Source organism: Diabrotica undecimpunctata, chromosome 3, assembly GCF_040954645.1.
Source record: "Diabrotica undecimpunctata isolate CICGRU chromosome 3, icDiaUnde3, whole genome shotgun sequence".
Taxonomy (NCBI): domain Eukaryota; kingdom Metazoa; phylum Arthropoda; class Insecta; order Coleoptera; family Chrysomelidae; genus Diabrotica; species Diabrotica undecimpunctata.
Genome location: NC_092805.1, coordinates 62,897,285 through 62,914,623, shown reverse-complemented (window position 1 = coordinate 62,914,623; position 17,339 = coordinate 62,897,285). Strand labels below are relative to the sequence as shown.

At 32.6% G+C, this 17,339-nt stretch overlaps 1 protein-coding gene across 1 annotated transcript in view; it reads left to right on the top strand.

Annotated features, from left to right (window-relative positions):
- Positions 1-17,339, top strand: part of LOC140435622 (inactivation-no-after-potential D protein-like) — a 162,155-nt gene that overhangs the window by 92,438 nt on the left and 52,378 nt on the right. The window contains exons 9-10 of the mRNA XM_072524360.1: positions 4,220-4,289; positions 7,283-7,342. Of these exons, the coding sequence (XP_072380461.1) occupies positions 4,220-4,289; positions 7,283-7,342 (130 nt within the window). The remainder of the gene's footprint in view (positions 1-4,219; positions 4,290-7,282; positions 7,343-17,339) is intronic.

Sequence of the window (17,339 nt, the reverse complement as noted above, 5' to 3'; positions counted from 1 at the left end):
TATTTTCATTAATAATTGTACCAATACTCTTATGTCTAAAATGTTTTGTTGTTGTGTTTTGGAAATTGCCATAAATTTTGTTTTATTAGCATTAAGCGTTAGTCCTCTTTCCTCACTAGCATTTACTACATTATCTAAAAGTGTCTGTAGATCTTGTATATTCTCTGCAATTAGTATAGTATCATCGGCATATCTGATATTGTTGATGGGTCTGCCGTTAACTTTTATTCCAATTGTTACATTTTCGAGTGATTTTTTAATTATTTCTTCCGAATATAGATTGAACAATAAGGGGGAGAGTATGCAACCTTGCCTTACGCCTCTTTTTATCTCTACTTCCTCCGAAAGTTCTTTGCCTACTCTGAGTTTTGCTGTTTGGTTAAAGTAGAGATGAGTTATTATTCTTAAGTCTTTTTTGTCAATGTGTTTATCTTTAAGTAACTGTATAAGACGGTTGTGTCGGACCTTATCGAACGCCTTATTGTAATCAATAAAAAAAAACATAGAGTGGTTGGTTTACATCCATACATCTTTGCATGAGGACGTTAAATCCAAATAATGCCTCTCGTGTACTCACAGCATTCCTAAATCCAAATTGGGTTTCAGTGATGTCTTGTTCCACTTTTCTGAAAATTCTTAAATGGATAATTTTTATGAATATTTTTAGTGTGTGACTCATTAGACTGGTTATACGGTGGTCATTACATTCCTTTGCATTAGGTTTTTTTGGTAATGTAATAAATGTTGATTTGAGCCAATCTCTCGGAATAATACCCGTATTATATATAGTATTATATAAGTCTACTAATACATTGATCTGATCTTCTAATATTAATTTAATTATTTCAGTTGGAATTGTGTCAGGCCCCGCAGTTTTATTAGATTTTGCCAGATTTATTGCATGTTTTATTTCATCCTTAGTTATGTTTGGACCTATATCATGTTCCTCGCCATCGTTCATGCTATCTTGTTGTGTCCTGTCATCCTCAAACAATTCTTGTACGTATTCTCTCCATCTGTTTAGTTTGCCTTTGATATCATCGTATAAACCAGGGTGTTACTATTGTTGGACCGTCTTATACCTGCTAATTCTTTAATTTTTTTGTGCAATTCAAAACTGTCATGATTTCTCTGGAGTTCTTCTATCTCTAAACATTTGTCGTTGTACCACTTCTCTTTAGCCTACCGTATTTTTATCCTGATCTCCTTGTGTGTGGCTTTGTATTCGTTTACTTTTTTGTTTTTGTATGATCTTCTTTCGTCCATTAGTTGCCGGATCTCATCTGTCATCCAGATATAGGAACAAAACAAGTTACAGCCTGGCAAAAACTGCGATCAAACACTATCGCGACGCCATTATAGGAGTGAATATCTTCATTTCCTGAGTAATATATTTTGGCACCGTCGACTTCGATTTCGCCAGATCTAGGCCATCTGGTGTCGCTTAGTCCCATTATATTGACTTTAAGTCGCCTCATCTCATGTATTCCATTGTGGATCTTCCCTGCTTCATATATAGATTTCACATTCCAGGTACCTATCTGCAGTTCGTTTATATTTTTGTGCCTGACGGGGGGTTTTCGCATGTTGGCGACCTGGGAGGCCCCGCGGTCTAACTGAGAATTGCCTCCCCTGCCGGATCTTGGTATCCGATGTCCATGATCAGTAGTTGTGAAATTGTCATTTATAATAGCCATGATAATTAACAAGAGATATCTATTTAAAGATCTTTAATGTAGTGGTTTCTCGTTGCCTTCTACATCCTTCTGCCGTTGATCACTTCTTTGGTTCATCCGCCTTTGGAGTCGATTTCTCAACTCCAGGACAAAAGAGTGCCCTATCACTTACCAACTCATCCGCCCGTAGCCGTTGGTCAGTAAGTGAGAGATTGCTTATACCGGCAATCACTCGGTCCCTATCTGCATTGGCCATCTATAGATAGATGTTGCCCATCTTCTACCACGTGGAGGTTGAGGATTTGGATTTTTCTTTCATTGGGATTAAGACCTTTCGGCATTTCCTAATCCCTCCAGAGCTTTAGAAGATCATACATGAGAGTATGGAATCCTCCTTGAGAGTATGGATACCTACAAATACTTAGAATCATGCTTCGGTGTTACGTATTTACTACTCTTCTTTATGATTTGGAAGCATGGACATTAAAACAAGTCCATCTGAATATGTTGGCTGCCTTTGAATTTTGGTATTATATAAGAATCCAACGAATACAATGGACTCAAAGAATATCAAACGCAGAAGTTACTAGAAGAATAGGAAATAAAGCTAAAATAATATTGACTGTCAAAAGAAGAAAACTTGACTACTTAGGCCATGTTATGAAAGGGCAAAGATACTCAATATTGCAGCTTATTATGCAAGGTAAAATTCATCATCATCATCACGTAGTGCTACAACCCTGGGTGGGTCTTGGCTGACTGTACAACTTTTTTCCAATTTGTTCGGTCTTTCATCAACCTAGGGTCAAATGGAACGTTCATTTTCCGGAGATCTGCTTGGATGTTATCTCTCCATCGCATTCTGGGACGTCCGAGTGGTCTTTTGCCTGTGGGAATCTCCTCCCATACCAGTTTTACAAGTCTCTCGTTATGCAGTCTGTGCACGTGGCCTGCCTATCTTAGTCGCTGTGATTTAATTTCTTGGACAATATCGGCGTCATTGTAGAGTGCTTTTAATTTCATATTGGTTCTAATCTTATACTGGTTTGTGGTGATGTCATGGTGAGGTCCGAAAATTTTTCTAAGTATTTTTCGTTCAAAGCGTCTGAGCTTTTCTTCGTTTGCTTTTGTCATGGTCCACGTTTCGCATTCGTATGTTATTACAGGTCTGACGATGGATTTATTTTTATCTTTGAACTTCTTGTAAGATTTTTTGATTTTATGAGCTTATCCAGTGCTAATAGACAGCGGTTTGCAGATTGGATTCTGTCTTTTATTTCTTCGGTAACATCGTTGTCAGCTGTGATTACGGTCCCCAGATACTTAAAACGTTGTACTCTTTCGAAATTGAAGGTGTTGACCGTCACATTTTGTCCTAGTCTGTCTCTTCGTGTCGTTCTATTTATACACATATATTTCGTCTTCTCTTCATTAATCTTCAGCCCTACTTCGCTTGTTGCTCCTTCCACCTTGTTAAAGATGTCTTTAAAAAAACCGGCTTGATATTCGCCTAGGACATTTTCAGCATAAGGGATTAGTCTACTAAGAATGATGTTTGAGAGGGTTTTATATTCCGTGTTTAGGAGTGAAATTCTTCTATAATTCGCGCATTTTGTTTTGTCCCCTTTTTTGTGGATGGAAACTATTATGTTCTCCTTCCATCGTGCTGGTATCCTTTCTTCTAATCATATGGTTAGAAAAAGGTAAAATTCGAGGAAAGCGAAATGTGGGAAGACGAAGAATATTGTGGCTTAAGAACTTGAGGGAATGGTTTAAATGGAGTAATGCAAAACTATTTAGATTGGCAGTCAACAGGGTCCGCATAGCCACGATGATTTTTAACCTTCAATAGAAGATGGAACCTAAAGAAGAAGAAGACGTTACCTAGATGAGGAATGTCATAATAGATAGATTCAACAACGAGGTTCGATAGAATGGCCACCAGACCTCACGCCATTAGATTTTTTATGTGTGGATACTTGAAATCTAAAGTTTACGCCACAGAACCCGACAGTATTGCAATTTTGAAACAACGAATTGTTGAATTAAAATTGTTGAAATTAAATTTTTGCCGACGCATTTGAACAAGTACGCTAAGAGTTTAGCTATAGGATGCATTACTAACAAGAATTAGATGGAGCACATTTTGAACACTTCATATAAATTGGTTTTTAAATCTTTATTAATTAAACGCGAAATTACAATTTTAGTATTTATTTAACTTACTCATCAAAATCAGCTTAAACCCAAACAAAATTAGTATGATTGAATAGGTATTTTCAATAACTTTCAAAAGATATATCCCTTGCCATAAGCTCCCATTTACAATTATCGCTCACAGTGGCCCTGTATCGTCAGTTAGGACTATTACGTCACCTGTTTTGATAGTTAGGAAGGAAGCTTACGTCCATTTGTTTTCTCCCAGGAAATTTCACTATTATACGTATAACCGTTCAAAAGCTACGAGAAGGAGGGGGCATTTGACTAGCACTGTATAAAACAATTTAATATAAACCTTTTTCCAAAAATTTTACTTGTTTCAGAAAAAAAACTGGAATAGACGATATAGCTGTTAAGCCTATTACACAATTTCCTATTGCAGATATCGATGAGGTAAGTTGATTTGTTTATGCGATGAGTTTATTTTACTAGTAACAATTACTTTAACTATAACCACTAATTTTGTTTCTCTTTTTTCACTTCCATCTTTCCACCTTTAACAATAAAGTCAACTTAAACCAAAAATTAAAGCCAAGTACGTATTGAGATTTCATGATTAGCCATATGAGCCAAATGACCCATACCATGTTATTAATATGCATATGTCCAACAGACAAATAAAAATGTAGCATTTTAAAACCAACTTTACTTGCAAAAATAATAATTTAAAATTAAGTATGGCTTCTCTTAATACATCATCTACGATTCTTTCGAAATAAGCAGCGACTATCAAAATTGGATTATTCCCCCTTGTTAAAAGCTCGTTGAATCCTCAAACTTTTACGAGCACATTCGTAGACTTTTTTCAATTTTTCTTTCAAATCATTGTACGTCAGGGATAAATGTTCTTCTTCGTAGAGAGGCACTCTTCCAAAATAAGATTTTGAAGAAGCTTTATTTCTCTTCTGGTGATCATCATCGATGAAGAATAACTGCTCGCTTTATGTTCGGAACTTTTATAGGCTAGCAGCAATTGAGAAGTTCAAGTATTCCAATATTTTTTATTATTAGCGATAAACATTGAAAGGTATTGATAAACGGTTATATTATGTCTTTCAACATAAGTGAGAGGCGAATTGTAAGTTTTCTTAATACCCACCAGGTCTTGATACTACGTGTGCTATAAATGCTTCTGCAGCTATAGCCGCTGCATGAAGCTATAGCCGCTGCAGCAAGTCCATGAAGTATTTGTTTCCTCTCTCTATCATTGGAAGTGAATCGAGAATATTCATTGCACTCCAAGTCGTACAAGAGGCTCTCCAGAAGGAAAGATATTGTGCCATTTTACCACGACTTCTTCTTCTAGGGAATTTTGTGTCTACACCAATATTCTACATCTCGGTGACAATTGAGCCAGTATACCTGTGATCTACCCACTCTGGCAAGTGATCTTTTGACTCCAAAATGTCCTCTAGATAAACTGCTATGAGGTCCTTGGAACTCAATTTTAATGTGTGATTTTGACCATTGAAAAAATATAGAGATTCCCATTGAGCCCAGTACGACTTTATAGTTCCACTGCATTTTATTCTTTTTTTAAGCCATCTTCGTATAACTTTTAAGTTCTTATCTTTCTTTTGACTTTTTAAGGCTGAAGACTTACTTCTTCGGTTATATTCTATGTTTCTTTAAGTCTTTTATAGTATTGGCATTGTCGTTTAAAACGGAGTCGGCTAGAAAGAATATCATCATTGTTATGGAGACGCCCTTTTCGGTGTACTACGTCGAAGTTATACTGTTATAGTCTCTCTATCCACCGAGCCATTTGTCCTTCTGGTTTTTAAAATTGATGAGCTACTATGGTCAGTTCTAACTACAAAATTTGTATTATAAAGGAAAGAATGGACATATTCTAGGACTTTTATAATAGCGAGTATAGCTTTTATAATAGAAAAATCGGTAAGATAGTTTCGAAACAAATTCACATCTTTATCAACGTCTGGCTATGCCTTGCAATTTTTAGAAGGCTCCAGATTAAAGCAGAAATCTGAATTTGTTTCGAAACTATCTTACCGATTTTTCTATCAGATGTCGCTATTGCGTCCATAACGAAGCCATTTTATTGTTGCTTCCTAATAAGACAGAGAAGATTATTTTTCACGTTACGAACGGCTATGAATAACTGTTCTGATGAGACTTATTAAGTCGAAATACGTATCAACAGATACATAGACGCTTTGTACGTGAAATCAAATCTTTTCTGTCTTTTTCATTTTATTCGGATCTACTCTGTATGAGTACAAGAAACAAATTCGTTAAAGATTTCTGCTTAGTTGAGGAGACATGTCGTGGAATGCAAATTTTAGATTCCCCATGTCTCTATTAACATCTTTATCAACGTCTGGCTATGCCTTGCAATTTTTAAAAGGCTCCAGATTAAAGCAGAAATCTGAATTTGTTTCGAAACTATCTTACCGATTTTTCTATCAGATGTCGCTATTGCGTCCATAACGAAGCCATTTTATTGTTGCTTCCTAATAAGACGGAGAAGATTATTTTTCACGTTAAGAACGGCTATGAATAACTGTTCTGATGAGACTTATTAAGTCGAAATACGTATCAACAGATACATAGACGCTTTGTACGTGAAATCAAATCTTTTCTGTCTTTTTTATTTTTCCTTTTATAATAGCTTCGGCGCCAATACCACGCTGAGATGCGTCACAATCTAACGGCAATTTTTTATTGTCTCGTGGATAGGCTAGCTAGGATAAGTGCTGTTGTAAGTCATTTTTTTTTTAATCAAAAAAAGTATTTTGACAATCTGGTTTCCAGTCAAATTCAATGTTGTTTTCGGTTAGTCGATAAAGGGGCTTAGCAATGGGTCAATACCTTTAATAAATTTTCGGTAATATGAATAAAGCCCCATAAAACTTCTAGTTTCCTTTTTATTTCATGACTTAGGTCAATATTTAATACTTAACTAAAATTTTGCAACAACCGTCTCCGTCAGAGTATCAAACTAAGCTGAAGCATTAAAAAGACCAAATGGTAGAACCTGGAGCCTGTAGAGATCACTCACCTGGCAATGGATAACTCTCGTTTTATGTAACTTAGTTTAATCATTTGTAGTCTATACAAAAATCGAGAAGACCGTGTTTCTTAGTTTCTAAGACTACTGGTGAGTACGAGGGGCCCTAAGTTTCTTCGATGATATTGGTATTTATCTACAAGCTATTAATTATGTTACAAGCATTAACAAATATGTAATTTAATACAGATATATATATATATATATATATATATATATATATATATATATATATATATATATATATATATATATATATGTATGTATATATATATCTCATAATATATATCTCTTTACTATTTATTAATTATTGCATTACAATTATTATAAATATGACACTACTATTTTGTTTTAGGTATCCGAGGAATATTTTAACGATAAATTTCCCAACGTTCGTACAGTTGTTCTAAGAAAGGTAATTATTAATTCGTTAAAGCTAACTATACTAATTTTTTATAACATATTGCGTATTACCTATATATCTTTGTTACTTGACAATCCTGTAATACTAGAAGATACAAAACTCTAATTTGAAAATGTTTAATTTTTCCTAGACTTTTGAGACACCAGTCCTGAGATGCAACCTAACAGTTCGATTTAAATTGATTCCTACATTTAAAAGTTGCATCTTATGTGGAGTATGAGGCTGCAGAAACGCAACGTAATAATGTACCGTTAAAATTACAAAAGTTAATGACTTAAACTCTTATATTAAAGTCGTATATTAAATAATAAAATAGGTAGATCTTTTCAACACCTACTTGTGTTAAAAAGAAAAGCGACATTTATAAATAGGTCACTATTGAACCATTCAGTCGTAGTTCCCAAATTTCATTCTAGAGACATTTTTTTAAAAATTATTTTTATAATTTACTCGTGGGAATGCAAAAACTGGTGGAATTAAAGTACCGACAGCTAAAATAGATTTTCCATGGTAACTAACTGAACTCTTTCAGTTGACATTAATTTACTCACACGTCATTGTTTTTTGCCTTTCAAAACCTTTGAAGTAGCTACAACTGTAATTATTCTAGTCTCTAAAACCTTTGAAGAAGCAGCTACAACTGTAGTTATTCTAGTCGCATCATAATCATTATCTAATGGTGAGAGAGTATTCGTATTGTGGAAAAAATTGGACGTCCGAAAAACTTATTAAATCCTAACTTAATATATTTGTTAATATACTAGCTAACCCTGCAAACGTTGTATTGGCATATAAATTATTTCACGTGAATGTTCTGGTAGCTAAATGAAAAAAACTTAATTTGTAATTTATAAATGTAATTGTAAATTTGTAATGTATGTGGGGATGGGGTCTATGGCTGAAAGAGTAATGGATCGCTGTAAATGACCATAAGCCGTTAAATACTTCAGCTGCCTTTTTAATTTCTGGTAGTTGCATTTTTCGTGATGCGAAGTTTTTTATAGAAATATTAGACTTGTTTTTAAAAACTTTTATTTTATTTTTAAAATTACAAAGTTCGTAATTAAAATACAAGAGTAATATTTCCTTTATAAAGTTTATGAACAGATTGACTATATGAAAATTAAGAAAACCAAATATTGAAATAAAACCAGCAATTACAAAAATTCAACTCATTCCATGCGAGTTCTTTGCTATGTCGTGGAATGAAAACTGCTCCTGGATAGTTACAGAAACTGTAGGATCATTTTCTTCTGTAGATTGGTCATCTTATGCTAAGTGTGGATTTTCTTTTGATAGAAATTTCTTGATATACTGGATGGCTATTGAGATAACAATAGTTATTAGTAAGATATCTTTTGTAATACTCCAGTGGTTGACGGGACGGTCTTTTATATGTTTTAGTGCCACAGGTTAAATTTGATTCTATTTTCTTTGGATTGTGTGGATCTTATCGAGAGAGATATCTTTTAAAATAACTTTCTGGCACTTTTTTTTTTCTTTGACATTAGGAACTGTTAACTCAGGTAGGAGAATTGGATAACTATTTTCCTATAAGTAAATATATTATAAATATATTAATAATAGATGTCTTTTTCTCTGCTTTGAACTGGCACTGATAAGAAATGGACATCAGGAAATTTCCTTTTAATGTGATAACATTTGTCTTCTGCCATATCATCTTAATTTTCGCTTGATTTATTAATGTAATGCCATTTGGAAATGCCCATAATGGCAACGTAAATTATCAATTTGTTGAATTAAGTTCTCAGATATTCGGATGGGAGTCCTTTGGCAAGTCGTAGAACTGACCTGTAGTTGCAATAATTGAAAGATGAAGTAAGTCTCCTTTCTCAATTCCAGCACTAAAATTTCTTACAGTGCAGTAGAAATTTGGCTTCAGGTCCAGACAAGGCAGTGAGTGATAGTAATAATGTTCGTTCATAGTCAGAAAGGTATTTCGAGGTATAATGGTACTGTGGTTTGATGTAGGGATTGAATAAAGATGATAATAGGAGAAGATTTCTGGGTAAGGGAAAGAAGGAGAAAATAAAAAAAACTAATGAGAAAATAGTGTTACAGCATCATCTGCTATCAAAGTATATGAGTTATCAAAAATAAACTAATCACTCTCAACAAAATCTCAAACAAATTAAAAATAGACTCAAAAATACAATGTTAGGCGAAGGGGAAACTGAAACATTAAAGTAAAAAGAAGAAGCGTAAGTGAATGTAGGTTCTTAAACTTTGTAGAATTTGTTTAAAAACAAGTCACGTGAGGAATGTCATACTGTTGGCTATGTGACCACTTCGGCAATGAACCTGCTGGTAACCAGTTAGTACACAATGGTGTTACTGGACAGATTAAATCGAACAAGAAATGGTTAAATTCATCAAAAGACTAAATTTTGCTAGAAGTATGACGGCGAATTGTCACATTACAAAGATATAAGAACTTTGCATAATCCAGAGAAAAGCGGTAGATACATAGGTATGACTATTTGGGAACTAGAAAAAGTAGAACAATAATTAAATTAAATAATATAAATATAAATAATTTTATAATAAAACAGTAAAATGGGATAATAAAGAAGGAAATGATTTTAAAGGAGAATTTGAAGAAAATTGTTAATCAAATTAAAAGCATCGAAGATTGATCAAGTCTATCAAAAAATATTGGAGAGAGAAGCATTCAAATAAATAAGAACTCACAACCATAAATTACGGTTACCTAAATTTTGTATTAAGAAAATGATTAAGCAATGACACAAAATTAAATGGATATTATCGAAAGAGATCACAAACACTGATCTCAAGGCATCAATGTGAAATACCTGTTATTGTGAAAATATGCTGATAGGTTAAACATGTGATAACAGAAGCAAAGATATGTACAAATTATGGACACAGAAAATGGGCTGGTATAAAGCACTAATTAGTTCAAATCAGATGCGATGTATCGTAATATGTAAAAATAGTCTTATATACAAATTTCGGTATTTATATATACTTAACTATAGAAAAAAAAAAAACATTTACGAAGAAACAAAATTAGCAACCTTAAGTGGACCTCGGAGGCATCGATGTTCTGAAATTTAGTTCTCCTAAAGTATTCAAAAATTTTATGTAGAATAACATTCTAAAGCTTTTTGAAGTAAATACTTCTTATCGCTCGGTATGCTGTTTTGCACGGGCCCGAAATTCTATTTACCGTGACTGGAAAAATCAAGACGGGTGTAGTAACCTTGCGATATACCGTAATATACATATTATACATTCATATACACTTTAATATTTGTATGAAATAAAATAAAATAAATTAAATAAAATTATAAAAAATTTAAAAAATTAAAAAAATTATAAAAAACTATAAAACATAAAATATTTGAAAAAATTATAAAAAATTATCAAAATCATAAAACATAAATTTTTTAAAAAATCATAAAAAATTATAAAAAATTATAAAAATTTAATCAAATTAAATAAAATTAAACAAAAATTAAATAAAATTTTGTTATATTTAATAAAATTAAGGAAAGTTAAATAAAATACATGAAATAAAATAAATAAAATTAAATGACAATAAATAAAATATAATAAAATTAAATAAATAACATTAATTAAAATAAACAAAAGTTTATTTTAGAAATTTTATAGTCGTTTTTAGATAAGTATTTATAATTGGAAATTTTTATTGAAAATTAATTAATATACCCTTCCATTATTAACGAATATTTTTAGAATATAATGATAATCAAAATGAAATATTTAAACATAAATACAAGATAATAATGAAAATGTACATGATGAATTATTTCTACAGGTATTATATTTAACAAATTTTAAAAATTACTAAAATCATTAAACAAAATTTTTATAGAAAAAAACTAAGATTTTTTAAATTTTAAGTAACTTAAATTTGTAGTATTATTATAAAAAATATTAACAATTTAGTAATAAGCAGACTTACAATTTCATTAACCTATATATAGGAATAACACGCTTTAAGAATTATTCACTTCTGTCGGCACTCCCCAAGCGCCGTGCTTTTTTATTTTTAAATTAGTTTTGTTAAGTTGGAGCAAATAAGCTCAGAAGAAACTATTTATGTATTGTATCATTTAATATTTTAATAATTTCATTTGTTTAATAATATATTTTTTTTATTTTTGTAAAATAGAGAAATTTAAAGATCATTGTTCAGTGTAGTTATTTAATAGCAACGTGTTTAAGATTACTTTAATATTACTAGCCAACCCATAGTTGCAATAAGTGTATTAGTTGTTTTAATATTTTAATTATAGTAGAATTAACGAAATTTTTTAAACTTTTCAAGAAGGGATTCAGTGTTTCCAAATACATAATAATTGATAAATAATACAATTTTGGTGCCAGCGAAATCGAATCTATCATGACTGCATCTTAAAGGCTTATTTTCGTATCAAGCGAGTCCAATTGAGTCCAGTCCTGTCGAGTCAAGTTCATTAAAATCAAGTCAGTCAAGTCTTTCACACTAAGTGCAAGTGTTTAATAATATATTTTTTTTATTTTTGTAAAATAGAGAAATTTAAAGATCATTGTTCAGTGTAGTTATTTAATAGCAACGTGTTTAAGATTACTTTAATATTACTAGCCAACCCATAGTTGCAATAAGTGTATTAGTTGTTTTAATATTTTAATTATAGTAGAATTAACGAAATTTTTTAAACTTTTCAAGAAGGGATTCAGTGTTTCCAAATACATAATAATTGATAAATAATACAATTTTGGTGCCAGCGAAATCGAATCTATCATGACTGCATCTTAAAGGCTTATTTTCGTATCTATCAAGCGAGTCCAATTGAGTCCAGTCCTGTCGAGTCAAGTTCATTAAAATCAAGTCAGTCAAGTCTTTCACACTAAGTGCATCTTGTGGAGTCATCAGTGTAGAGATGCATGTAGTTAAAAGTGGATATAGTTGTTTAAACAGTAATATTAAATCTTCTTCTAAGAAGGGGAATGAGGCAATGACGAAAACTATTTTGGCTTCAGATAACAAGAAATTTGTCAAAATTTGTTATTACTGCCTTTGAAACTAAAAATTGCATATTGTTAGTTTGTCATAATTAATTAGTGTTCAAGTGTGTGTAAGTTAAATGGATACTATACCAGAGAAAGCCGCCTAAGTAATTGCATTAATAGAAAATGGATATGACACGTGCAGCTGCTCGAAGAGCATCTCAACGTTAGAGGGAGGAAGGCAGGTAGGGAAGAGGAGACCGGATCCTTTCATAGACGATCTGAAACAGGTAGAAAGCGATTTACAACTGCTCGTGATGATCACTTTATTTTATCAACAATAATAGCCAGTGGACAGTAAGACGAAGACTGGAGGAAATAATGACTCCTCTAGTACCTGCGATTGGTCAAAGCCTTACTGCAGCTCATTGTCAAGCACGCTTGCGTTTCGCTTGGGATTATCTGAACTTGACGTTGGAACAATGAGGATCTGTTTTGTATTCAGATGAAATGATCTGAATATGATAGCGACTGAAGAAGGAATGTGTACCTAAGACGAAGAGAGGGATATGGAGAATGCTGTATTGAAAAGCGTAGTCTTGATGGAGGTATAAACCTTGTTTTCATTCGTAGGGATAATCGTCACCACGAGCGAGGAGATTTAACGGGTGCTAGATACATCTAGAGGAGATTTTAGCAATGCAAATACCTTATGTTGACTACATTGGAGACGAATTTATTTTTATGCAGGACAATGCAAAGCCGCATACCTCAAGAATTGTGCAAGATTACGTCACCGAAGTCGGTTTTCGGATAATGGAATGGCCAGCCTGCAGTCCAGACCTCAATGCCATACAACATTATTGAGATGAGTAAAACAAAGAATTCGAGCTAGACTTCATACTCCAAACTAAATCCCACAGCTAATTGCCGCAGTAGAAGAAGAGTAGCTTAACATCCCACAAGAAACAATAGCGAACTTGATTTGATCTATGCCTAATATGAGAGAAGTTATTAATGCAAGAGGAGGTCATACCCATTATTAAAACATTGATTGTTAAATTTTTAATTGACAAATACCCTTTTTGTGTCGGTAAAGCAATAAAAAAAGGTAATTTGCTTGATGCATTTATTTTTTATTGTTAAAAAAGAAGTCGAAATAAATTTTCATCAATGCATAAATGTATACTCATATTAGATCATATTAAATTATCTTTTAAACAGTAGATCCCTTTCGTTGACCCGAGTAATAGTTTCTGAAAGAAAAACATAAAGTAAAAAGTTTAAAGTGTGTGGCATGTTGAATTTCTTGAATTTAAAACTCTTAACGGACCTGTATTTTCAGTTAACTATATCTAGAGATTATTAATTTTGATTGCTTCGAATACGTGTAAGTGTTTGTACTTAAGTATTTATTCTTGTAATGAATTATGTTTGCTAAAGCTAAAGCGTTATTATTTTCTCAAGGAAACAAATATTTTGAACCAAACTACGCTTCCCTTCCCAAAAATTAATTAGCTCAGGATGAAATTATAAAAAAGCCAAAATCCAATTTTAGTTCTCAGTTGTCAGTTGTTATTAGTATATCAATATGCATTCAGACGTGTATATTTGTAGTTAAGGCTGTTTTATCGGTGCACCCAAAACCTAGGGACAGTGTTTTCTCTGTTATTTACCGACAAAATGTCTCGAAATTTGGACACGTTATTCGAAATTAGGTTGCCTTTAAACTGATGGTTTTACTTTTTTATTTTTTTGAAACTTCTGTTGAAAAATTGGAATATACTGTTTAACGATCTATTATAACCAAACTTTTTACGCCCATCACTCGAAAGAGTTTTTTTTTCTGTAATCGTTGATTTTTGTTTCACCTTTCTGTGTCCAGTAATAATCGAGAAAAGCGTGTTCCAACTTTAAAGAAAACTGCTAAAAAATACTGCAATCTAATAGTGAAACGTGTTACTCATCATCGGCGCTTAGTTTCATCGTTATCGCCTTCGTGACGTCAAATCTCATGAACGTACGGTCAATTAGTTCGTGTTAAAACTAATTTGAATGGAGAATAATGTATTTGTTGTCATTAAACTACCCGTTGGCCGGCGGCACTGAGTAAAGATGGTCTCGCGTAAGCAGTGTAGAAAAGTAAGTGATACGCCCATTTCAAATCGCAGTGTACTTGAACTGCTAAAACAGCCTTAAGTTATGATCGAAAGACTTACAATTTTCTGGTAAGATGTTCAGTCTTCGTTTTTAATTAATTGCGATATTAAAAGACCTTTTTTTCATAAATTTATAAAGTCCGACTCGTAATTTACTTTTTTGCCTGATCTGATTTCTGCCGACGGGGTTAATCACACTTTATTTTGGATTGCTAGAAAGGGAAGTCCGAGCGGGAATTCGAAATTTGTTTTTCTCCAAGCCTATGTCCCTATTTTCGAAGGCCAACAAACTTTTACTAATATTTTATATTGATAATGTTTTTGTGTGCGGTTGATTTGTTTTATTTTATCGAAATTTTTTTAAAGAATTAAAATTTTTATAAATTATTTTCATGAATAACAATTAACTCCCAATTAAATTAATAGCCGAAATTCCTTTTGTTTGTAACGTTAATTTAAGTAAAACTAGACAATGGCCAATGGGATTCGTTCATGTTGCAGTTAAATATTCATTTAATTATCATTTTTTTATGTTGGGAGATTAAAGTTTCAATTAAAGTAATTTGCGTATTGAGTTTATTTAAATTATTTAAAGACTGCAATCTGCAAGTATAAGATTATTCATCAACTGTTTTTTTAATAATAAGTGTTTGTTAATAAAATTTGTGAGTAATAATAAACAATGTTTATTGTTGTTTTTTTTTACAATTCATGTTTGTTTAAATTTAAAAGTTTAATAAACATAATTTTTTATTGTGAAGTATTATTTTATTTTTGTTTAAACACGATAAAAGTCTTTTAAAGTATATTATTGAATATGTAATCTTTTTTTTCAGCTTATGGGCAAATATGTCGGTTTTCATAATTCTTGTTGATAATTTGCTGATATGTTTTCTGATGTGTGTTATTTCTAATGTTTTTACTGTAAAATTCGAGTATCTGACTGGATTGGACATGACTGGACTGGACTTGCTTGGTTTGAAATAAGCCTAATCAACTGAAATATAAATTCAGTATTCGTCATAGCACCAAATTTTCTGCCCGTAAGGTATATTTACTAATCGCTGTCATTGGACCCCACACCCCAAATGTCAATCATATGGTAATTGATTTAAATTTACTAATAGTTCTTTTTGGGCCGCCTAAATTTGCAGTAATATGGTATATGAGTATAATATACAAATTAGTGCATTCACATTTTTTATTTTATAGTCATAGGCTTTGAACCAGGTAATTTTTTTAAATATTTTGTACTTAAATTTTTTATCACAATTTTGGGGATTCTAGTGAACCTTACATGTACAAATGTAAGGTTCACTAGACAAAAAAAAGCCACTTTCAACGTGACCAAGCGCAATTGATATATGCATTCCGATATAAATATTTAGCAATTTCACCCACGAATTTTACCATGGCAATTTACCACGAATATATATATATATATATATATATATATATATATATATATATATATATATATATTATATCAATGGTATTCCGGGTTTGACTCCGCGTTAAATGTTGTTGGTTTTGATAAAAACCATTTTGACGACGTTTCGGCAAGATCTCACTTGCCATTTTCAAGTCTCTCTGGATGGTCTGCTTCTTGTCGATGTTCGAGTGGAAGTGACGCTAACGGGTGTTGGGCAGCTGGCTTTTGTAGTTACTGTGCGTTGCGCGCGCTCTTGTAATTGGTCCAGTGCGCAGGTCAGTGGGCGGGGTCTTGGTCGATTCCGTTCTTGCGTTATTCTTCGGGATAATTGGTTTCCATGTTCTTGGCAATCTTTGGGCATCGTCCTCGAGAATTTAAATTATTTTCTTGTTTTTCTATCTCTATGGCTTCTCTTAATTCGTTTTCTCTTGTTTTCGACATTCGCTAACATTACCGTATGTTTAAGGTCAATTTTGTGTCCTGTAGCTAAAGAATGCTGGGCTAGGGATGACGTCGTTTCTTTACGTTCGATGGCATTGCGATGTTCTTCTTGTCTTACTTGGATCCTTCTATTTGTCTGTCCAATATAGGCTCTATCGCATTCTCCACAGGGAATTTTGTATACTCCTTGGTTTTCTAGGGGAATCTTTGTCTTGGCAGATGGTAATATGTTCGCGATTTTTCTGTCGGTGTTGAAGACAGTCTCTATTTTGTGTTTTCTCAGGACCCTGCTTATCTTCTCTGTTGTGCCTTTAATATACGGTAGAGTGGTTTTGGCAATCGGTTTTTCGTCTTCTTTTATTTCTTTTGTTGTTTTTTGTGGTCTTCGTGCCATTTCGATTCTGTGTGTGGAAAAGCCGTTGTTTTTTAACGCTTTTGTAACTTTCTGCATTTCTTCTTTCTTGTGTTCTTCGTCTGTTAGTCGTTCAGATCTTATAGTCAGAGTTTTTATGACTGAATTCAATTGTGCAGGATGGTGGTGTGAATCTGCATGTAGGTATCTGTCAGTGTGAGTTGGTTTTCGATACACTGTATATCCAATGTTGCCGTTTTCTTTCTTTATTATTAAGACGTCTAGGAAAGGTAGTTGCTGATTACTTTCTAATTCCATCGTAAACTTGATCTTGGGATGGATACTGTTAATGTATTCTAGAAATGCAGTAAGTTTGTCTACTCCATGTGTCCATATGATGAAAGTGTCGTCCACATATCTAAGCCATAGTTTGGGTTTATATTCTGCTGTTCTTATTGCCCGTTCCTCTATGTCTTGCATAAAAAGATTTGCTATCACGGGAGATAGCGGTGAACCCATCGGTGCCCCTTCAACTTGTTTGTACCGTTGATCACCATATATAAAATATGTGTTGTTTAAGCAGCACGCATACCGATTGAAAATATT